Source organism: Akebia trifoliata, chromosome 16 (assembly GCF_017979445.1).
Source record: "Akebia trifoliata isolate Shusen 1 chromosome 16, ASM1797944v1, whole genome shotgun sequence".
Lineage (NCBI taxonomy): Eukaryota > Viridiplantae > Streptophyta > Magnoliopsida > Ranunculales > Lardizabalaceae > Akebia > Akebia trifoliata.
Genome location: NC_141390.1, coordinates 24,976,101 through 25,002,072, shown reverse-complemented (window position 1 = coordinate 25,002,072; position 25,972 = coordinate 24,976,101). Strand labels below are relative to the sequence as shown.

The 25,972-nt window shown below is 32.4% G+C and overlaps 1 protein-coding gene and 1 non-coding gene across 2 annotated transcripts; both read left to right on the top strand.

The window, feature by feature from the left end:
- The first annotated feature begins 244 nt into the window (after positions 1-244).
- LOC147383021 (small nucleolar RNA R71) lies at positions 245-351 on the top strand. Its single transcript, XR_015174108.1, has one exon. It is a non-coding gene; the product is annotated as a small nucleolar RNA R71 (small nucleolar RNA).
- A 3,344-nt stretch (positions 352-3,695) lies between these two features.
- On the top strand, positions 3,696-4,406 carry LOC147383020 (uncharacterized). Its single transcript, XM_086427258.1, has one exon. The coding sequence runs from the start codon at positions 3,696-3,698 to the stop codon at positions 4,404-4,406; it is 711 nt and encodes a 236-aa protein (XP_086283384.1).
- The last annotated feature ends 21,566 nt before the right edge of the window (positions 4,407-25,972 follow it).

Below are 25,972 nucleotides of genomic sequence, written 5' to 3'. Positions count from 1 at the left end.
AGATAGGGATGCCACTTGAGCAGTCAAAGTCGTAAGAATATCTAATTCATGCACTCCTGCTGTTCTTCTTGGATTCATCCTCTCTGTATGGTGTTGGAAGTTGTTAGAGGCCATCTCCTCCAATAAATTATACCCATCCTCAAATGTCTTCGCCATAAGAGATCCACCTGCTGCAGCATCAACAATCGTTCTAATAGATCCAACCAACCCATTGTAGAAAATTTGGATGATCAACCATTCCGGTAGAGCATGATGAGGACATCTCCGAAGTAAATCTTTGTACCTCTCCCAGGCTTCATAGAGAGACTCACTGTCTAACTGTACAAAAGTAGTGATATCATTCCTCAACTTTGCAGTTTTTGACGGTGGAAAATATTTAGCCAGGAACTTTTTCGCCAAGTCATCCCAAGTGGTAATAGATTCCCTTGGCAATGAGTTCAACCAATTCTTCGCCATGTCCCTCAATGAGCACGGAAATAGTCGTAACCGAATAGCATCATCATCAACACCGTTATACTTAAACGTGGCACATATCTCTAGAAAATTAGCTAAATGTGCATTGGGGTCTTCAACATGTGAACCCCCAAACTGAGATACTTGTACCATCTGAATAGTAGCTGGCTTGAGTTCAAAATTGTTGGCTTGTATCGTTGGACGACGAATACTAGTGTGAATCCCATCCATTAATGGAACAACATAGTCCCGCATGGACTTAGGACCTTCATTACCATTAGTTTGATCGGCCATTGTATGGTGTTGAGAAGCTTCTCGCTTATTCTTTCTATTTCTTCGACAAGTTTTCTCGATCTCAAAATCAAAAGGAACAAGCTCTGAATTTCCTGTACTACGCATACACTAGCCAAACACCTACAAAATAAAGAAAAGTTTGGTCTAAAATCAAATATGATTAAATTAATATTAACAAAAAGATTAATAAATTAGTCCCCGGCAGCGGCGCCAAAAACTTGTTGTCTAAATTTACGCACGCAAGTATACGTATCGAAACAAGTAATAAAGTGATAAGAAAGTATCGTTCCCACGGAGACTAAATAACAATCTATTATTAATTACCAATTTATCTCAATCTAATTTTATCCAAACAAAAGTAAAAATAGGATTTAAGACTAAACAAGAAAAGTAACGGAGAAAATAAATTTGTAAATTAAAATCAATGAGTGATGAAATCTAGGTTTATAATTTCCCCCAAACAATCCACTTAATTAGATTATCTTCCCTTCTATGATAAATTAATTCACTATAATTGTCACCCAAGAACACTAAATTCTCTACAAGCCTCTGTCGATGGTCATGTAAAAATACCCTTCTAAACTAACTCCCTATATGTCTATGAGAATTAAATCAAGAAGAATTCATTAAGAATAAGCTCTCATAAGGGATGCACATGCAACTTGAGTATATGTCTATCTCAAATTAGCATATGTTACTCTATCTAGGTCATGAACACAAAATAACTCTGTCGATATTATTAAGGTTCACCGAATCAATTCAATCAATGGCCAGTTAGTTAAATCGCATTAAACATAGGATAGAATAAACAATCACATGTGGAATCAGAGAAGAAAGAAATAAAACTAATCAAATATCATGAATGGGTTCCATTATAACCCTAGAATAGAAATTAGTTCATCCTTGAAAAGAAAACAAAATCACAAAAGTATTCAGCCATTCTTAAAGATTACAAATATCAAGAGAAGAGATAAAGTTTAGAAAGATAAAACTCAAAAGTTGAATCTCCAGCACTCGTCCTCCTTCTCGATCTTGTGCCTCCAAGAAAAACCCCAAAACTTCTCTCCCCAAATAAGGGTTAAACTTTCCTATTTATAGATATGGAATCATTAGGGTTTAAGAGTCCAAAAATCCGTCTCTAATTCGGTCACCACAAATTAACGTGTAAAGCTGAAAACGTAAGCAGGCCATGGCCTCCCAATATATCATGCCGCGACTTGTATTTCTATATTTCTGTTATGCCATTCTTGAATTCCCGCCGTGGCCTCGTTTTCTATCAAGCTGCGGCTTCAAGACTTTTTAGTTTGTATGCTTAGCTTCCTTCTTCCGAGAGTGAACCAATTTGGAGTCAGAATTTCTTATAAACGTATGCACCTATCCCAATGTTCCATATTGTTCATAATCTATAAAATAAGCATAAAAATCAAATAAAAACATATAAACACATAAAAAGTATAAAACTAACTAAACTTAAATAAAAACAACTAAAAGACTCTAAAATTAACAAAATATTATATTTAAAAGTGGTTAATTCGTAGGTATAAAACCTACTCATCAGTGGGTGATCTCTCGTTACTCATAGCATGATGGTGGTTGAGTTACGATTAGTCGATTTAATTTTCATTTTATCGATTGGTTAATATTTTTTATTTTGAGATTTTCTTTGGTTAATTACTTTTTTAATTTTAAGTTTTATTAGTTGATTAGTTTTTGTTTTGGGTTAATTTGATTTTAATTTTTAATTTGAATTTTAATTGGCCATTAGATTTTATTTGGTCGATTTGATTGGTTAAATGATCTTTAGTTTATTTTTTCTGTTAAATTGCGCTGCTTGATTTTAATTGTTCAATTTTAATTATAATTGTTTGATTTTAATTTTGATTGTTTAATTAATTATTTTTTATTTGAATTGTTTAGTTCTAATGTTTGGATTTTCTTTTTTCTAATTTATGTTTTACTTTGAATCGTATAATTTTAATTGTTTGAATTTTTTTAATCTGAATTGTTTAATTTTTGTTTAAATTGGATTTTAACTGGATTTTGATTTTTATTGTATTTTCCTAAGGATCTCTAAGTTAAATTTGAATGTTGAGGGGCATTTCGGTCATTTTTATGAGTTTTCTTATATTTCTCTGTTTTTGTCGATTTGGGCCTCGTTAGACTCGAAATTGTGTTCTTAGTGCAATGGAGGTACTTTCGAGGTCTTTCGGAGGTCCAAAATTTATGAGAGGTATTTTCATCATTTTATCAATTTTTGCGGATTTTTACGAATTCTGGCGTGAGGTTTCTTTTAGTCCCAACGTGATTATTTCTATGTTTCAAAGTCGTATTTTCCTAGCGCGACAAGGTTCCTAGGTTATCAAGCTGTGTAGCGAACCTAAGCGTACGTACTTGTTAAATCGGGTGTAATGTGTGGCGATCCTAAGCGTGTGTGAATTTCTATGACTGGTCGTAACGAATAGGGGAGATGAAAAGAGTGGAAACGGAAGGAATCAGAGATAGTACTCACAAGCCTTCGAGTTCTTTACGATCATCATTAGGAATTAACGGTAACCGGGCAACGAATTGTCGAATTAGGCAGATGCAAAAATGGGGTGTCTACAACATAAAATACGATTAGAAGACATGATATGGAGGTTACGTGGTATAAAATTATATGGAACAAGATGAAAATTCCGCGGCATTCGATTATAGCTTGGATTGCAATGAACCGAAATCTACCTACAATAGAAAATCTAAGAAAGAGAGGTCTATTACTGATTTCTAGATGTGTTTTATGCTGAATTGAAGTAGAGAAAAATGAACATTTATTCTTCAAATGCAAATATAGTGGAGAGTGCTGGTAAAAGGTGCTGGAGTGGGCTGCGATTGATAAAGAAACCGTGGGAATACTTGAAGAGGAAGTTGCAGATATTAGTAATCATCCGTGTTATAATATTATTAGCTTAATGTTATGTTCCACAATTTATCATATTTGGCGAGAGCGAAATCGTCGAATATTCGATGACAAAGAGCAAAATGTGCAGCAGCTAAGCAGGAGAATTATGACTGATGTGTATGGTAAGTGTGAAGGGATGAGGATGTCTAATGCTGAAAGTATGAGATTAATTCTTAGGTGGGGTTGTAATGGAACGTTCAAAATAAAGGAAACCTTTGTTATCCACTGGATTTCTCCACCAATGGGGGTAATAAAACTGAACACAGATGGGTCGTTAGTAGATATAGGGGTTGGTATTGGATTTATTGCTACAAATCACATGAGTGAGTTGCTGGCTGCTAGGATGGGTCGGTCAAACTATACAGATATTATTGCTGTTGAAATGGAAGCAATTCTAATAGGATTGCAGCATCTTGGAACGAAGGGGTACTCAGATATAATCTTACATTCGGATTCGTTAGTGGCTATCAACGGTATTAATGAAGAATGGAATACGCCTTGGAAAGTGCTCAACCTAGTCAGAGAAATAAGAAATACTATGAGGGGGTTTAATTCAGTTAAGTTGGAGTTTGAGAGGCGAGAAGCAAATAAAGCGGCTGATTGGTTAGCTAGAAAAGGAGTTGTACATGAAAACCATGTTTTTTACAATTCTTCAAATACTCCTTTGGAGTTGTACAACATCCTCTTGGAGGATATGAATCTTTGTTATTTTCGAAATTAGTAGCTTTTTATATAAGGGTGGGGCCCTCTATAGCCTCAGCTTACTGATAATAAAAAAAAGAAAATACATTGTTTTTACATATGTTTTCTCATATGTCCCTTGAACCTGACCCAACTTTGTAACTTTGTAATGTTTAATAACCGTGTTTTAATCTTAAACTCGTATGTGATAAATAATTTAAGAATTTGTGGTGCCAGTAGCAGAAATTTGTGGTGCTAATAGCAGCGCTATAGACAACCCTCTATCTGGGTGGGTCATTAAGTAATTTTTTTGTGTACCCTAAACCAATCTGAAGTACTTGAGATTCACACCAGAGACCATGACCACATCCTATGGTCTAGATCTCATAGACAATGATCCCAGCCAATTTCGTTGGATAAAAGACGAGAGATTCTATTGCCAAATCCTTTTGCTGTCGCCACTCCAATTCATACCTAAATCAGTAAAGAATTAGCACACACTTGGGGTCCCGTTAGTAAAAGTTAGTGTAACAATAGGAATCTCTTTAAAAGAAACATCCAAACTTCTACGTATGATATTCCATGCAATAAACAATGAGTAGTGTTAAAGGCACCCCAATTATTACCAAGGGCACTCCACTCCATAGCCAAATTGTTTTGTGATATATGAGTTAAAAGTTTCGGAACGAGCTGTTTTGTTCTAAGATGATCTCCATGGTGAGAAGATCATCCTCATAAAATATCAGTACATTCCGAAACTTCAAACTCCATCAAAACAAGTTGAAGAATAGTAAATTGTCCTTATTTATTTATTTATTTATTATTTTTTTTTAAAATCACATTTGATGATTTTTTGTGAAGAGATCCATACAGTGAAAGACTAAAAAAATTGGCTATTGTGTGGGGTGCCTTTGAACACTACCCATATTTTCAACACGAACAACCCACCATTCCTTGTTCTTGGAAACCAATGTAGTACAAGTTAAAATAAATTTCACCGCAGAAACTACATTTCTTCAGTTACATATTTTTTTATCAACAGTCACTCAAAATAACATTCGAAGTAGCACTCAAGCATCTATGGCTTTCTGCACACTTGAGTTCTACTTCGAGTGTTATTTAAAGTCACTTTAGAATTTTTATTTTCAAATTATTTAGGAATAATCCAATATTGGACTAAGCACTTATGGCTTATGGGAGGAGTGATGATGCATGTTCGGCCTTTCTCTCTCTCTCTCTCTCTCTCTCTCTCTCTCTCTCTCTCAGAGTACATATACATACCATGAAGAAGTACTATAAGAAACTTCATTAAACATAGATTATGTAATGTGATGAGAAAGTAGTTACACAGTCTCTGCAAGCAAGCACATTACATATGAGAAAGAAAAAACCATAAAGATCTCTCACAAGTATTGCTAGGGCAGACGTTTCTTATGAAGAAGATCTCTCACAACTGCTAGCTAGGCTAGTCCCTTATTATACATGACCATCACTCAAAACACAAAGATAGAACCATGAAGAAGATCCTTCACTACAACTGCTAAGGCAGCAAAACATTACTTAGATATAAAACACAAAGATAAAACAGCATTACGAGGACCTCTTCTTATTCTTCTCCATATCATCAACAAAGTCAGTGTGGATGAATGGAAGATGGAGGGTGATGACCATGAGGTGGGGGATGTGGAGGGTGGTGACTATAAGGTGGTGGGTGTGGAAGAGGAGTTGGAGTTGAATATTTAGTAAGATCTGTCTTTTTTTTTTTTGTTTGAACTATTGTGGATAATTTTCTAAAGAGAGGGGCCCTCTAACACCAGTTTATCAATAAAAAAAATTAAAAAAAAAAGATTTATCTTTTTATTGAGTGGCAAGCTGGCATGGGTGTATGATTTGCAGAACCTGTTGGTGAAGAATAATAATGCTGAAGTGACCTCGAGATTGTAACTCTTATCACACATCCGTGGAAGTAAGCAGGAACCATACATACTTTCCATCGAGACATGAGTGAAAATGCATTTTTGCACAATTCCTCCTCAGGGTTAGGGCGGAGCTAGTAAGGAGCTTTTGGGGGCAATTGCCCCCATAGAACTTTGAGACAATCCTTTATTTTCAAGTGAATACATGTTTTATTTACCCCCACTCACTCATCTCCCTCCTTATTTGCCCCCACTCCATTACCTCCCTCCAATTTTTCCCCCCAAGCCTGTTACAATTTTACTCCATTACCTCCCTCCAATTTTTCCCCCCAAGCCTGTTACAATTTTTTAAGATGACATTGTCTCTTGATCCGGCCTTCTCTGATGGACTAATTGAAAAAGACCTAAAACACCTTTTCTTCAACTTCCAATAAAAAATCTTTGAATTTCTCTCCAAAATTATTCATATTCAAGCTTTTCAACTATACCATTAATTATAGTTTACCCCCACTACAATAAAATCTTGGCTCCACCCCATCTTAGGGACATGTGATATGAGGTACAATCGTGAGGTTACTCCTACATTGCTCGTTGGTGAATATTTGAGACACATCCCTATGGTTTCAAACATGATGTCATGAATTTTAACTATAAAAAGAATCTAAGATTAGTCATAGAAAACCCGTTCCTAGTAGAGGGGCCCAATTTGAATGTGTAACTTCTGGAACATGTAAGGTCCATTTTCTGAAATTCAATATCTAATTATCTACATTTCAATGAATCGACTTTCTGAGTATGGAATCTATTTTGCCCATTTGCCTCAAATTATTAGGCTAATCCATTTTCATACCAAAATGCTTATAATAAATATTGAGTCTCCAAAGAATAGAAGCTCTATGTTTACATAGACTGTAAAAATGGCCGATTGACTCATCAATCTAGCAATAATAAGTCAAAACATGATCCTCACTATAAAAAACATAGAGATTAACAAATCCAACAATAATACTAATGCATGCAACAAAATTTCATTTCCCCAACCAAATGGAAAAAACTTTGAACTGGCCAGCCCGCTTCAAAATTTTAAAGGAATCCTCTGCATTGGATTACATGTGGCATTTCCACATAGGTATTTTTGGTGGAAATGTAGGGACTTGAAATAAATTCGAAACAACTTGTGTCTAATAACGATGAGGGTTCCTTCAAAATTTGAAGCGGGCTGCCTGCTTCAAAGTCGGACTCCGACAAAAATTTCATGTGATGTACATCCTTTAAATTGGATCAATTTTTAAAATTAAGAAATGGCCATCATCATTCACCATTACCACAACTTTTATTAATGTCTACTCACTGGTAGGAATAAGGCCCTTAACGTTGGTTTATAACCGACGTTATTGTCTTTTAACGTCATCTTTAACATCGGTTACAAAATTGATGTTAAATTCACTGACGTCTTAAATGCGGGATTATAACGATAGCTATAAAACTGACATTATATTTTTGGAATCACGTCAGGTTTGATGTTCCAACGTCAAAGGTAGTCAGTAATAATGAATATTGTAAATAATAACTATTATATAACGTTGGTTTTATAAAACATTGATGTTATATAATGGATATAATGTTGATTTAATACATAATTGACGTTATGTCCGATATATAAGATCAGTTTTTTTATAAAATTGATGTTATATCTAGGGTTTTTATTTCTAATCATTTTTATTTTTTAATTTTTCTGGGCAGTGCCCCATACAAAATAGAAACAATATTTAACATGCTGCAGCATGTATAAATAGAAACATGCATGCAACCTCCAAAAACAAAAACATGCATATATGCCACCACCACCAAACAAGCATGTATAAATAGAAACATGCATGCAACCTCCAAAAACAAAAACATGCATATATGCCACCACCACCACAAACAGATATGCAATAAATAAAAAGTAATAAAATTATATTTATATATATATAAATTGGTTTTAAAATATTAATTTCTAACATTCAAAGGTTCTTACCTCTATGTCAAGTCATTTATATGTTTTTAAGCATGGATATATGTTTGATAGAAACTAATTAATAAAAAGTTAAAAAAAAAAAAAAAAAAAAAAAAAAAAAAAAAACTAACCAAGTCAAAGTAACAAGCACACACAAGAGATATCAAAATTTTAACATGAAAAAATCCTCCAATGATGAGGGTAAAAATCACGGGACAAACCAACAACTAACCACTATATCAAAATAATGAGTACAAAAAGGGTTACCTATTTCCTGACTTGAGTTTTACAAGAAAATAATTGGGTTACCTAACTCATAAGGTTTTATACATGTCCGATACTAATATTAAAATCCCTTGTAGTCCATCTCGGTCAATCACGACCAATCATGACAAACTACGACTACCACCACCATCATGCCACCAACATGTCATCACGACCAATCATGACAAATCACGACCACGACCACCACCCTCACCAGGACCAATGACCACTACCACCATGCATACCACGATCACCATCCATCACTACCATGCAATCAGCATGACCACTACTACAATCAATCATTATCATGACTAATCACCATCACCATGCACCAATCACTATCACCATGCCACCACTACCACTACCACCATCATCACCATGCCACGATCACCACCACCACCATGCCACTAATACTATCATGCCACAATCACGAAAATGCCACTACCTCTATCATACCACCACCGTGACACGTCAATCAAAATGCCATTATCACCACCATGTCACCACTACAAGTACCTCCACGACTAATCACCATCACCATGCTAAGACCACCATCACCACCATACCACGACCATCAAAATGCCACCACCACCACTATACCACTAGCATGTCACGACCACCAAAATGCCACCACCACCACCACCACCATGCCTCAACCACCAAAATGCTACTATCATTACCATTATATGCCATGTGACGCCCCGTTAAACTCTAACACAAAGTTCCATGTCAGATCTCGAGGCACTAGGTGACGCCTCAAAATTTCAACATGGTCTCCTCTATTTATGTTAACATTCCAAGATGGTCAACCCGTTTCACCTGATAAACAAAATTGACAATATCATGTATATACATACAAGAACAGAATGACAGCGGAAGATTTACATACATCTAGCCATGTAAGATAGATCAAAGTGTAAAATGAATAAATATACATAATTACTCTAAAAAAAAATAATTTCTGCCAATAACATTTTTCTAACATTAATGAATAAACATACTGAATCATTTTAACATATGTAAAATTTTACAGAAGAAAACTACGATTAACTAGTACATATAATCAGGGATAAATAACTAAATATTTTAAACTCACATTACATCAATCAACAGTACTCACTATAACATTTTCTTTTTATACAAATCTAATTGATCAAATAGAAATATTAAACATGCATTTCATTTTATATATCAAAATAAGGCAACAAATACATAATAGACAATGATGAAGTAGTGAAATTAGAGAGTTGGGATTCACGATTGGATTGTTCCCAGTCAGGACATGATGTTAGAATTATTTACTGGCTTTTAATTCTTGATTTTGTGGTCGGTTACTGCACTTATCATACTTGGTTGACCATTTATCCAATTCAGGCTGGTCGTTTGACGTGACCATAAGCAATGGGTCTATTTTCAATATGTCAGAACTTTCGACTACTATAAATTGTTAGTGATTACTGATTAATCATCTTCGTCTATGCCTATCAGGCGTGCATATAATTCCCAAATATACAATCCATTCCTATACGACCACTTTTATATTACAAGTTCACTAGTAAAAATAGAGAGGAATAAATCTGGATTTTAGTAGTGACTCCACTCTCATACGCGTTCCATATCACATATGAGTTTGGTTGTCCCTACTGTACATCTTAGGATAGTATATCACTTTGGATGATATGACAGACTATCCATTCAGGTATTCGCAAGCTTTTTAACAGTTCATAAAATAACTACATATGTATATATTTTTACTTTTCTTTGAAAATAATTAAAAATAAATTCTTTAAAAATAAATAAGAAATTAACATTACAAAGTTGAGAATGGATATGCAGTTTTCAACCATGCAACTGTGGCTATGTGACCTAAAATAAAAAACATAATGAAAACGGACTAGCGCCTCGTGCTAACAGAAAGTAATAAACATGTAATCAATATCATTATCTTTGGATATTCGTTCATCATCTCACACATAACATCACAATATAAAATGTAGACATCACCCCTCGGGTGCGACTTTGACATTTTACAGTTTCATACTCTTTTTCCCCTTTTCAATTTTTACAATTTTCAATCTTTTGAATACGATATTCATTTTTCGACGTTCATTAACTCAATACGAGTTCATTAATTATTAAAATATTTTTCAAACCTTAAAATTTATTTATTTTATCAATTAAACTGAAAAATTACAAAATTTACATAAACATTGGTTCGAGTAGTGTACAGAACCCAACTAGCCAACACAAAATCCGATGAAATATCCTACATATGCATAATTTATTATAAAATACAATTAAACATATTAAATATGCAAGTTTTGGCATGAATTTGAAATAAACCATTGAATTCTATATTTTTGAAAATACATCACAAATTTTTGATAAAATCCTAAATGTAATTTTCACAATCCACGATTACTAATAGAAATTGGGAATTCCTTACAATTTTCGTGGTAAAGAATTGAAGCGCATGCATTAAAATCGAGACGATCAGTGCAAAAATCAAGGTGGATCAAACTTCGAGATGGTTGATTTTTGAATTTGACCCAATTATTTTAAAGATCTTGATGCTGTTGTCATTTCTTCCTTCTCCGACAGATGACGGTTTGACCTCGAAATTGATGAAATTCGAGGTTTAAGAATCGAAAATCTCGTATCATATATGATTGATTTTTGATGATATGGGGCGAAAGAGAAGATGAAACAAAAATATATTGGGTGGATTTTGTAGAAAATGACAATGCGGGCGTTTTTCCTTTCTGCGTCGGAAGTCAAAGACGGAACGTTCGCGATAAATCTGAGTTTGAAAGTCGAAAAAAAAAAAAAATTTTAATGTCCTGGCGGGTTTTTGGACGAGTTAAATAACGATAAATAGTATTTTTGATTTAAAAAAATTATTTATATAAGTACGAGACCAAATTGGTATTTTACCTATTGTTTCGTTCGACGATAACTTGATCGTTCAGGCTCCAAAAGTGACGAATGAATACTCTATTTTGTCTATTTTTCAATCTGAATTTAATGGTGTGGTCAAATTTAATAAATTCTATCTTTACCAAAAATTTACTTTTTCGATCCGATGGGACCTTAAAATTGATGTCATTTTCGTTTTTGACGATAATTTGACTTTTTGAACTTCAAAAATGACAAGTAAATTGTTTATTATTTTTATAATTTTTTGTTATGAATCTAATGGTGTGATCGAATTTTTAAAATTCTTACTTTAATAAAAAGTCACTGTTTTGACTTGGTCTGACTTGAAAATCGATGATTTTTATAAGTTTTCTGTTCGGACTCGCATTTGAGCAAGCTTATTGACCATTTTAAATCCAATGGTGAGGTTAGATTTAATTAAAAATTATCAAAAAATCTTAAAATTTTACCCTAAGTCTTACTTTCAGAATTTTCTCAAATTTTCAATTTATCAAATTTTCTCAAATTTTCAATTTATCAAATTTTCTCAAATTTTCAATTTATCAAATTTTCTCAAATTGAAAACTCGAGATTTTACATGCCACAACCACCACATCTGGTCAAATTTATCATTAGACTTCAATTTCTCACCACCTTATTTCTTTACAACCTAGTTTGCATTTACAAATGTAAAATTAAATAAGAAGATTAAACAAATAAATATATAATAGCAAATATTTACCAATTAGAGGAAGAATATGAAATCAAACAAAAACAAATTGGACTAGTACTGAAATACTATTATTGTCTAGATTTGCATCCTTGTACGAATTGCTTCCTGTACGATTTACTTCATTGTATGATTTGCTAAAATTATTCTTACAATCAAAACATTATTATAAAATATTTTTACTTAAGAAGATCAAACTAATTAACATAATCAATTAATTCATCCATATGTACATACACATACGTAAAAAAAATATAAATTTATATACATAAGAAAGGATCTAAGGACATTACTATCTAAATTAACTCTTTAACTTTCTTAATATATTCACCCCGGACCTCATCAATGTCTTCCTGACTATATGTCTTCTTCTTATCAATATTGAATTGAAATATATATTATAAGTTATTAGTAGTTTGAATATGTGTCGTACTAATCAGCGGATGTTAAAATTAATAAAATTTATCAATGAGTCCTTTAATAAATCTCATTTCATAATACCCATAATTTGTATTGTCTATTTGTTTAGGGCACTACATATATTACTCATATATAACAATATAATATATATAATGAATTTAAAACGAGTAATGATGTGAACTCTAAATAAATGTTTCGATTTTTACTATTATATTTTTCTAGGTTATTGTGCTCTTTTTTATGCCATCTAAATCTGTAAATTATTTTAATGAACTACAAGAATACATCGAACAATCTTAATAACAAGATTGATAAATATTTAACTAATATTTAATAAGATATATATATACTTTAAAATAAATACTTTTGTGTGTGGTGAAGCAGGTTCTCCAATTGAATCAAGATTGTAAATGTTTTATTCGTTAAGTCTAATAAAACTAAGATCCAATGCCAACTACAATGAAATATATTACATATAATTAATGAACTTAATTATCATTTATACTATACAAATAGTGATATATTATATACAAATATGTACCCAAAGCATATTGGAATAATAATTAACTTTTGTTAATATTGCATTAATTTATTTTTAAGGTACTTAGATGCTTACTCCTTGTTAAGTTGTAGTAGAGTATTTATAGTATACGGGTTGATGAAGAAAAACTAATCGTGATTCAATAGAATACTTTGTTCATACTAATAATTGAAAAAAATAAAAAATATTTAAGCTTTTTTAACATTTAAAACTATAGAAAACTAAAGTTAATTTAAAAGTTAAAAAATACATATATCTTACTTTATATATAATGTTATGATGGTGGTCGTCAATTCTTCTATTTACATATGACCTAAATATCCTTGACGAAAGGAAGTAACTGGTAAGCTTCACTAAAAACTCCTTGATTGAAATTTATTTCAAAACTTCATTAGTAGACCTCTTTGATAATGGGATGTGAAATTTCTCAATATTGCCATCTTCATCATCATCGGAATCATTATCATCGTAATATATCAAATATTTATCAAAGATATAACCACATAGATATATTTAACTACTAAAATAAAATATAATTCAAATTTACCTCTATGTCTGTTACAAGTAGATCTCGTGACCAAGAAACGTAATAGCATCTATGATAGTAATGATCTCATCTTTGTTGGCATAGGGATAAGTGCATCTGGTTGTATGGCAATGAATATTGATACACGAACATATCCCTCCGCCAATGTTTCACCATGAACGACAACCAGTGGGGTAAACATTACGAGACTGTTTTCAGTTTGAGTCATTATGAGCTCTTGAAACTCCTCTGTCACTCTGGACTTAACAAATGCATCCCGATCAGTTTGTTTGATGAACTAATATTTATCTGGAATATTATAAAAACAATTAATATTCCTTGTTGTTCATATAAGGAATGATGTACTTTGTTTTTAACTTGTTTTTGAAATCCTTCCATTCCACTCTAATCTCCTAGATTATTTATTTTTAAGTCTTTGGTTTGACTATAAAATTGGACTGAAAATATAACATTAGATTGTTAGGTCATATTTGAAATAAATTAGTAATTCATAATACTAAAGTTAAAATAACGTAAATTTACGAAAAACCACATATTGTCTTTGATTGATGCAGGCACTTTCTTCTAACTTTCAATACTTACAAGGGCGTATTGGTAAGCCAATGAGCTAAGGTATGAACCAAAACTCTAGGTATCAGGTCGTTTTGCAATCCACATGTTATTATATTCAATTTGTTTCCTATTATTAGACCTAGCTAATTCTGACATCATTGTTGAACCATGTCTACTTTTTCTTCTTTTCCACCCCAAATAATTATATATTAAAATAATCACGAATAATAAAACTATAATTTAAAGAAATATATGCTTGAATCGATCCATAATTCATTACAATCACATCTCATAAAAGATGATACCAATTCATCATCATCAGCTAAATCAAATGATTCCATGTTTGGTAATGCATTGGTATAAGGTTGAAGTTCGTTGAAGATATCAACGACATCATCAACATCGTCCTTGATAAGATATTATTTTAAAGGATTTGATAAAAAAATTGAATATTTTAAATCAAGTTGGTCTTCTACGTAAAAAATTTGTTTGGCTTGGAAAGTAAAAATAAAATGATCATTTTTATGATCAAGTCTACCAAGCTTAATTATCGTGAAACCAAGGTCATTAACTATGATATCTTTATTATTATTGACCCAATCACATTTAAACAGTGGAATCTTAAACATACCATAATGATGTTGTCACTTCATAAATTAATATGTTTATAACTTTCCTGGACTTGTGGGGCAGTAAGGGATCGAATCCAAGAGAAAAAGGGGGTGGTTACCAAAATAAGGCACAACGAAGTTAATCTAAGTCACTCTTTCAAAATCTATATTTTGTCTTTTGTGTAACAAAAATAAAAGAAAATGTTGCTAGAAAATAAAGTAACTAGAAATGAAAATCAAACTAAGAAACAAGAGAAAAATACCATTAGTCATTGGAGTAACTGAGGATTAACAATTAAAATCACATTTTAGTTCTATCTTTCTTTTAACTCAACTCCAAGGGCTTGGTGTGAACTCCTTGGGTTGGAAGATATTATATGAAACTTAAATAAAATAACAGTTAAGGCTACTTTACTCAGTAATGTGTAAAGTCCTACTATCAATTATCTAGATTAAGTATGTTTTATTTTGATCTAACTTAAGTATAAAACATCTAAGTAAGCATAAAAGATTTAGGGATTCATCAAGAGCTTTGATCCATTAGAGTTAGATAAAACCTTAAAGAGAACCCAATAATCATAATAAAAACATAGAAGGATAATTACTAAAATATAGAATTAAAAGCTTGCTCCTAGGCTTTCTCCTTTCATTAATAGAGAAGTTTAGCCTATGGCTATTGCAAGGCAACAAGGAGAAGTCATGAAACCAATACTTGTATATATTGAGTAACGAAGGTACACTATCTTATTCTTGGAGAAATTACAGAGAATTTAAAGAAACTTAAACTATCTAAAAATAGAAAATTATTGAGAAAATGCTAAGGGCATTGGGGGGAAAAGAGATAAAAGACAAGGGCCCTTCCTAATTGGAAAAAATATATATGTATAAACATTTGGTATTCTAGAAGGACCCAAAAATAGACGCCATTAGTATTGCACATAAGAGTATGTGAGGAACACACTCAAAAAAATTTAGGGCGCTCCATTCGAGATTCACTACGCCACATTGGTTTTTGATTACGCCATATTGATTCTTGACTGCACGACATTGATGTTGAGACTTCTGGATCTCTAATTTTTCATGATTGCTTAATTGGTCCTCCAAACTGTAATACATACTTGATTGACTGATATGGTGATCCATTTTGATGATTTGATATTTGACCTGTACTATGAACACACGTAATCAGTCTTTTGACAAATGCATTAGTTTCATGTAATTAAGCCAATTTAGCATTGTAAGACATGTAATGAGATAATTTAAAGCTTAACCTGATTATTTATCTAATCTATTAAAATAGGACATAAATCGAGATAAAGGCTTGAGAAAAATACGGATAAATTAGTGTTTTGAGACACTGATCACATCACCTAACTTATTTTTTTCTAGTCCCTTAGATAATAAATTTGCCACTTTCAGAAGCATCTCGACTGCATTTAGCAAATGCAGTAAGCCTTTAAATTGCTAGGTTACCCCTAGAGGATGAGGTTGACTCGTGAGGGTTTGCAGAGATTATACCAACAAAATTAGAAACAACTTTTGAAGTAACAATGGTTAAAATCAAAACATATATTTAAAAACACAAGTTCTTTAAAGATTTGTCAGTTATTTGGAAGTAATATTTGATATAAAGTCTCTGAAATCACCTCGACCCGTTTTCACTAAATAGTGGATAGGGGTCCGATTTATAAATGGGGGACTTTTGAGAAATGGGAGTCGCCACCTAGTTTAGGTCTAGGAACCATAAATAACTCCAAATGGATATGGATCGATCCATGGATCAAAGATATAGGTAAGGGGTCAGATTACGGGTTTCGGAAGGTGTTAGGCACCGAACCCGCCCAATCAAGATGATCGGTCTCTACTACGATCCAAAATCATCCTATGGTCAACATACAAAGACTACAGTCAAGGTCACAGTCCAATCATCATCATCAATTCATGTTGGATTTTCCAACCAAATCCCATGGCTAAAAATTGTCCCAATAATCACATGATTCTTCTTTGAATTCCGCAAAATATGGAAGGGTTTGAAAAAGCCCTAATCAGCCCCATGACCTGAAATCAATTAAGAAATTCCACCTGCAAGCATTTTCTAAGCTGTCCAAAATATAAACTCATGAGAATATTCTGAATGGGAAGATTACAAATAAAAACATGCCACATTGGGATTTATAATATTTCCAAATTAAGAATGTGAAAATTCCTAAATTAGAATTCAAGAGATATATGCTGAATTCCCAAATTAGAATTTTTAAAAGTGGAATTTTCCCAAAATAGAAGTTTTCCAAAGATATCACAGTTTTGAATTAGAAACTTCTAAATCCTTGAACTTTCTAAATATGAAATTGCAAAATCATCTAAATTAGAAATTGATAAGATGTAAAATTCCTAAAATAGAAATTTGTAAATATATTCCTTCCTTAAATAGAAAATTATACAACTTTCATATCAGAAAATTCCAAATACCAATTTTCAAAACGAAATTATGAATGGGAATTTTCGAATTAAAAAATGTGGATTTACCAAGGATCACCAATTCAGAAATTTATGAAATAACAAGAAAAGAGTTCACAATACCATGCTTACCAAATTGTAGATCAACAAATACCAATGCATACAAAATATTGGAACTCAAATTATTCTCAAATCGACTCAAATGGACAAGCATCTAGGACCATCAATTTTTCCAAAGCAACCATCATACAATGACATATCTCAATTTTTCAGCAATATTTGTCATTCAATGTCATGCATATTCGTCATGGTAAAAAAATATCATCACAACCTCATTTTAAACGTATAGGACCATTATGCTTAAATACAAGGATCATGTCATCGCAAGTTCATAAAAAATGCATAAAAAATAAAAATAAAATAGAGACAAAAGTAAAACAACATTTTCCTAATCCTATCAATATTAAAAAAAAACACAAAAATATATATAAACAAAATATCATCCTAATCCTACTAACATGCAAAGAATACAAATAAAAATAAAAAAAATAAGAACAAAACATAAAGAAAATAAAAATAAACAAAAAAGAAGCATAAAACCTAAACATTCTTCTCTCCCTAATAATATGAAAATAAATAAATAAATATAACGAAAACCCCTAACCCTATTAACATACAAAAATAAATAAAGCCTAAAAAAACCTAAAAAAAACATATATGTATTGTCCTCATCAATATGCCAAGACGAATACAAAAAATCATAGACAAGTATATATAAGAAAATATATTTTCCTAACCCTACTAAGATACAAAACAAATAAAAACATAGAGAGATATAAAAAAAAGAAACTCTTCTAATCTCACCAATATGCAAAAATAACGAATAAAAAAAAACGTAAACTAAATATTCTCCTAACCCTATCGGCATACAGAAAAAAGAAGAAAATAGCAAAATACATAAAAAAAAACCTACGAATCTGATTGATATAAAAATAAAAGTACAAATTAAAAAATAAATAAAAAAAATAAAACTTACCTATAGAGAGATGAATGGATCTAATTCCTTCAGGTATGATTTCGATAGCTTGCGAGTACCCGCCGAGGAAGACGAAGGTAGCAAAGGGGAGAACCTTCTTCTTCGCTGGAGAAAGAGAAAAATCTGAGAAGGACGTTGGATAGCAAGAGGGCTGTTGAAGGTGATGAAGGCAGCACAATGGTTGCTTTGCAGCGCTGTGAGGAGGTTGTTGGGCGTGCTGTATTGCAGGTTTTGTGGAGAAAAACGAGTGGAGAGGCTGGCTGTCGGGGACGTTGCTGGGAGATGAGGAACGTGGGAGAGAGGTGAGTTGTAGGGGGATGTTGGGACGTTGGAGAAGAAGAGGATAGCTAGGAGGAGGCGCAGGTCTGGGCGTTGCTGATTTCACAGCAGCAGGTTATGCTGCAGGTTCATTCCAAGATGAAGAAGAGGAGAGTGAGATGAGTTGTAGGGGGCTGTGCTGAACGTGAGAGAGAGGGGTCTGGGTTGAAAGATATTGCAGGTTTGTAGGGATGATGGAGAGGGCAGCAAAGGGGGTGTGTGAGTTGCAGGTTTAATGGGGAAGAGGAAAGAGGCAGTAAGAGGTTGTGAGAGTGAGAGAGGAGATGAGATGAACCTCCAAGAGATGGAGAGCAGAGAGTGCAGGGAGAGAGAGTCGAAGGTCAGCCCAAGGACGTTGAGAAGGAGACCTTAAAATCGTTCAAGAAGAAGAGATCCAGCCTTTTGACGTTGGAGAAGAAAACTCCCCTAAGAGAGAAAACGTTCTCTTCTTTATATAAAAAATGAGTTTCTATTTCGATTTTCTTTCTAATTTTTTGACACGTTTTCTACCTTCTTTTTTAAGAGAATGGAAGTTAGGATCTTGCGCTACTCGTAGTTAGTTAGTTTTCTTTTTTGTCGATTTTTGGTTGGTCGATCGATTGGTTTTGTTTCAAGTTTTTATTTGTTAATTTTTTTATTTTGAATTTTATTAATTGATTAACTTTGTTTTCGATTTGCTTAAAAATTTTAATTTGTATTTTATTTTGGATTTTAATTTGATTTGGTTGATTGGGTCCAATTTTAAATTTTAATTAGATTGATTTTAGTTGTTCGATTTTAATTTGAAATGTTTAGTTATTTAATTTTAATTTTAATTTTAATTGTTTAATAGTTTAATTTTTAATTTAAGTTTTATTTGTTTAATGGTTTTGAATTAGATTTTAATTGTTTAATTTTAATTTTGAATTAAGTTTTAATTGTTTAATTTTGAATTAAATTTTAAGCTTTAATTGTTTAATTTTAAGTTTGAGTTTGAATTGTTTGGAATTATTTTATTTGAATCGTTTAGTTTTTTATTTGAATTTTATTTTTTTAATTTAAATTGGATTTTTAATTAGGTTTGATTCTTGTTACATTTTCCTAAGGATCGAGATCTCTAAGTTGAGTTTGAAGGTCGAGGGGCATTTCGGTCATTTTTATGACTTTTCCTAAATTTCTCTGTTTTTGTCAGTTTGGGTCTCGTTAGACTCGAAATCATGTTTTGAGTGCAATGGAGGTACTTTCGAAATCTTTCGGAGGTTCAAAATTTATGAGGGGTATTTTCGTCATTTTATGGATTTTTGCCGATTTTTACAAATTTTAGCGTGAGGTTTCTTTCAATTCTGACATGATTATTTTTAAGTTTCAAAGTCATGTTTTCCTAGCGTAGCGAGGTCTCTAGGTTATCGGACTGTATAGCGAACCTAAGCGTACGTGCTTGCTAAATCGAATGTAAGGTGTAGCGATCCTAGGCGTGCGTAAAATTCTATGTCAAGTCGTAACGAGTAGGGGAGATGAAAGGATTGGAAACAGAAGGACTCAGGGAAAATACTCACAAGCCTTCGAGTTCTTTGCGATCATCATTAGGAATTCACGGTAACCGGGTGACGAATTGTCGAATTAGGCAGATGCAAAAATGGGGTGTCTACAGTCTCAACTCTTATTTTTTTTATGACAAAACTTTGACTTAAATTGACCTTTAAGATATAGTGATTCTAACTTAAAAACTTTTGAAATTCAATTTCTTAAAGTAAGTTTCAACCTTCTAACTAATTAGAAATTCGACGTTCCTTTCAATTTCTCAGAGTCATATTTTTTTGCATTTAACAAACTTAAGTTCTAGTTAACCTCAACACCCATCATTCAACCTCTAAATTTGAATGTTCTATTTGAGGTTATGTGTATTGCTTCGAATTATGTGATAGACATTGTTTTGGATTAGCAAATCGATAAACATCCTTAACTTATCCAGTATGCCAATAAAATCCCCAGTGATGCTTAGCTTAACTATTCTACAAAAGAGAAGGAAATGCTAGTAGTAGTCTAGGCCATTGACAAATTTCATCCCTACTTAATAGAATCAAAAGTCGTGGTCTACACAAACTATGATGCTTTGAAATAACTTTTATCTAAGAAAATGCTAAAACAAGATAAATTCGTTGGATTCTACTCTTGCAAGAGTTTGATGTCAAGATCCTAGATAAAAAGGATACAGAAAATGTCGTAGCTGATCACTTATGTAGGATTGTTACTTAGTCGTTTGAGGAATCTTTACCCATTCTTGAATCCTTTTTTGATAAGCAACTTATGCAAATATCCAATTTTAACATTCTGTGGTATGTTAACATTATTAACTACCTAGTTACAAGTCAATTGCCAATCTCAATAACTAGGCAAGAAAAACTCCATCTCCTTTCGAATGTCAAATGATCTTTTTTGGGTGATCCATACTTATTCAAGTATTGTCCTGACCAAATTATTAGACATTGTGGTTTAACCTATGAGCAAGCCAATATTTTAGAGTTTTATCATAATTATACCTGCAGAGGACACTTTAGTGGTAAAAAAACCACTGCAAAAATCTTGTAGTGAGATTTTTTTTTGCCAATAATTTTCTAGGATACCCATAAGTTTAACAAATCCTATAGGCAATGTCAGAAATTAGGAAAAGTTTCCAATGCCTTAGAATCCTATTCTGATCAACGAGATTTTTGACGTTTGGGGCATAGATTTTATGGGACCCTTTCCTATCTGCTAAGGACCTTAATATATCCTCGTTGCAATTGATTACATATCTAAATGGGTAGAAGCTATAGTGTGTAAAACAAACGATCACAAAGTGGTGATCAACTTTGTCAAGGAGACCATCTTATCAAGATTTGATACTCCACGAGCTATCATAAGTGATGGTGGCTCGTATTTCTACAATAAAATATTTGCATCATTAATGAGAAAATACCTCATAACTCATAAAATTGTAATACCTTACTATTCATAAACATGTGGATAGGTAGAGATTTCTAACAGAGAAATCAAGATCATTTTGGAGAAAATAATCAATCCTTAACGAAAAGATTAGTCTTTGAGATTAAATGACTCTTTATGGGCTTACCAAACCGCTTTTAAGATATCAATAGGGATGTCTCCTTACCGATTATTTTTTGGCAAGGCCTGTCATTTTCCTATAGAACTTGAGCATCGAACAATTAAGTGACTAAGCGTCTCAATTTTTATCTCGATAAAGTTGGTAAACATCGCAAGTTACAACTTAATGAATTAGAAGAGATAAAAAATGACTTTTATGACTGTGTTAAATGATACAAAGAACATACAAAATTTTATCATGATAAGTACATTCTTTGATGAAATTTTGAGCTTAGTTAAAGAGTTTTGTGGTATAACAACGGACTCTAAATTTTTTCAGAACAACTCAAATCTTGTTGAACTAACCATTTTATCATCCAAACAATTTACCATCATGGTATTGTTGACGTCTTTAATCCTAAGGACAAATTCATTTTCAAAGTGAATGGCCAGGGTCTCAAATCATATTTTGAGTGTATACACTAGAGGAAGTTTTTTTCCTCGATGAACTGATTTATTAAGATTATTAGAGTTTTCGTCTGGTTGAAGACGTTAGTTTTAGCAATTCTGGGACACAAACTATTCTTTTTATTTTTATTTTTAGTAGTTTTAATAATTTTTGATAAGTAGTGTAGTTTTTTAACTTTAGTTAAGCCTAGAACATGGTCATTTCCCTTATCGGGAATATTTACCAATTCGAAACTAAAGTGATAGGTTCTAAAAGGAAAAATATAATTGGTCTCATATGTTTAGGATTGCACAAAACATAGCAAAAAAGGAATGATCTACCTGTCGATAGGTCTTCCCATTGCTGGCCCTCTTCAAATAATTATTGATGAATCAGGACGGAATACTCGGTGCACCCAAACTCTATGTGCTAAAAAGTGATTAACTGATCCTTTATCACATTAAGTGATGTTCTCAACTACTTTCCCATTCAAAACTGAAGGAATTTGTATTTTTCCTTAGTATTTATTTTCTTTCAATTTTAGGATTCTTTCTCTTAGCTTAATTAGTATTTCTTTTATTTTAGAATTTTTTTTCTTAATATTTTAAGATTTTCCTTTGACTCAAGGGTACTTTGAGAATTTCCCATCAACCCTAAAATCAAATAATAAGCCATAATCTCTAACTCATATTCTCCATTTTCCAAATTTGTCAAAATCCATAATCATTAAAGATCCATTATGCAGATCTTCTTTCTCAATTGTGTTTGTGCAAATCTAAAGTGATCAACACAGTCAACATCAAATTGTGATCAGATCGCAGTTATTACGTTTGTAGATTCATCACATTCACTACGTCACAGTCAGCATTCACTGCATCATAGTCATCTGATCACCAATCATCATTGAATTTTCAACAATCGATCATTTTTCCCTTTTGATTTTAGTAGTACCTATGACTTCTTCCAAATGAATGATTTTTTAGGAATTGTTTTGAGTCTCTACTTTCAAGGCATCAACAGTTCGTTGTTTTGCCAGACCATCATCGAGCAAGAGTGACGCAATTTGCTTTACACCGATTTTGAAGTTTATTGCAAGGAATTAGTGATAAAATATTATGCTTCAGTTGTTTCGGGCAATCCCGCCACTCTGTTGTTTACCATTGAGTTTCATGGCATCACATTTGCCATTGGTTTTGAAGATATATCAATGCGATATTAGGAATTACAGAGATCGATGATGGAACTTGCCAAATGTGTCGTCTATTTGAATTCTTTGTCGCACAATTGGATCTTGATGCACAACACATCAATAAGAGGAGTGGATGATTATTATGGAAGAACTTTCGCGCTAATCAGTATCTTTGTTGGCAATGGATGACATCTAATATCTTAGGGACGTAGAACAATACTTTACTTTCTGCAAAGTACATGTACATCATGCACGCAATCCAAACCAAGTATCCGATTTTTTTCGTGTCCCGTCTCATCTTAGAAACTTTGATTGATACCTGCGTCAAGTTGAAGAAAGGTCACTTGTTAGTTTTCCCATACTTGGTCTGTCAGATTCTTGAAAGGCGTATATGAGTGCCAATGATAGTGCTAGCACCCCAAGGTGAGATGATCCAACTTTTAGAATTCATGGGTACATTGTCATTTATAGAGTATACCCCGGGTTTGTGGCAACCGATACCAGAACACTTTGAGGAGCATGGAAGTCCTAATAGTTATGAGTATCCAAGACAAGAATTTGACAAGATCAAAGCGAGTGAAGCTAGATTGTCTAGTCAAGATTTTGAAGACACATCCTTCTTGGATGAAGTCAAACCACGTTTTCTGTAGAAGACATTTAAATTATTTTTCATGGGGGTAGGTAAGTTGTATAGAGGACAAAAGACGTTAAAGCAACGACTTGATGCAACTGAACAACGTGAGAGAGTGCCAGAATTTGAGACAGCCATTGCTAGAAACAGATTTTGAAGGGATTAAATACTTGATTAGATGTTTTCATTATGAGTTTATTTGTCGTATGCTAGTAAAATTTGTTTTTTGTTGTTTTTGTTTTATCTGAATGTTGTACTATGTATGTTGTGTTTCAAAAATAGATTTTTTTTGTAGTATTTTTCAAAATTCCTTTTCTTTTTCATAATTCTTTTGTCTTGTGCTAGTTTAAACAATGTACGTTGAAAATAATGGTGTGTGTTTTTCTGACATAACTTAGGAACCAATTACCTAAACTATGATTACAGTATCTTCGTGGTGCTTTTGGCATCATACAACATGAGCACAATTAATACCATAGATACAATCGATGCTGCGATAGTGGTAAATGGTGTGTTGTCTCATTTCAGAAGACATTGTGCTTATATCATAAGAATGTAGGATCATTTTTAGGTTCTATCCAACCCACTACATTTCCTTTTGTCAATTTCAATTTGACATTTACATGTGCATACTAAAATATTGAGGACAATATTATGTTTAAGTTTTTTTTTTATTTTTTATTGGTAAGCTGAAGTTAAAGGGACCTCTCCCTAAAAAATACTACTATCGAGTGAAAATACAAATTAGATCTTCTTCTACAATTCTTAGAAGATCTTGAGGAATATTAGACCAATCATGAAAGATAAAAAAAAACCATTTGAAACAGCCCTCAATTTCATTAGATAATCCACTGCTCTATTTGATTCTCTCCACTAAAATTCGAATTTACATTCATCGAAGGCTTGAGCTTGGGTGTAGGGTCAGATTTTCACCTATTTTCTTTATTTTTTATTTAAAAATCAAAATCACAAAAATTCGGAAGAATTTTGAAAATATTTTGGAAACTTTGTTGTATTTTGTTCAAGATCTTAGCTTGTATCTTTAAGAACTTAGTTAAAAATACTTAATCTGTCTTTAAGAACTTTGACTACTTGTTCATTTGGTTGGCTGATTAGAAGAAAAATAGAATTAGGTCTAATATGTCTCGAACAAAAACCATTGAATTAAACTGGGAACCTTGAAAAATGTTGCCTGTTTTATTAGTAAAAAAAATGAAAAAGAAGTAGAAAAAGGAAAAGCAAAAGAGAAAGAAAAAAATATCTCTCGAAGCGAAAAAGAAAAAAATATTCAAAATAATCAACGTATGAAAGTTTAGTGGATCATTAGGATGAAAATCTTTAAGTATAAAAATATGAGTACGCTAAAATATCACAGATAAAGTCCCGTAGATATATTAAAGTAAACATTTATACTTCTCACTACCCTAGATAGGATGCTAATTTTATAATTAAACCCTAAGTTAATCCAATTATTTCGGATTTGTTAGAAGGTTGAAACTTACTTTAGGAAATTGAATCTCTAAAGTTTCTAAGTTAAAATTACTATATCTTAACGGTCAATATAAATTTAAGTTTTTTCATAGAAAAATAAGAGTTGAGACTCCATACCAAGTATTACTTCCAAATGACTGACAAATCTTAAAAGAACTTGTGCTTTTAGATATAAGTGTTGATTTTGACCATGATTACTTCAAAGTTGTTTCAAATTTTGTGTGTATATTCTCTACAAACCCTTTTGAGTCAAACTCGCCTACTAGGAGTAATCTAGCGATTTAAGGGCTTACTGCATTCGTTAAATGCAGTCGAGATACCTGCGAAAGTGGCACATTTATTTTTTAAGGGAGTGAAAAAAATAAGTTTGGGGGTGTAACCAGTATTTATTTATACTTTTTCCAAGCATTTGTCTTGATTTCCATCCTTATTTCATTAGATTAAATACATAAGTTTGTTAAGCCTCAATTTATCACA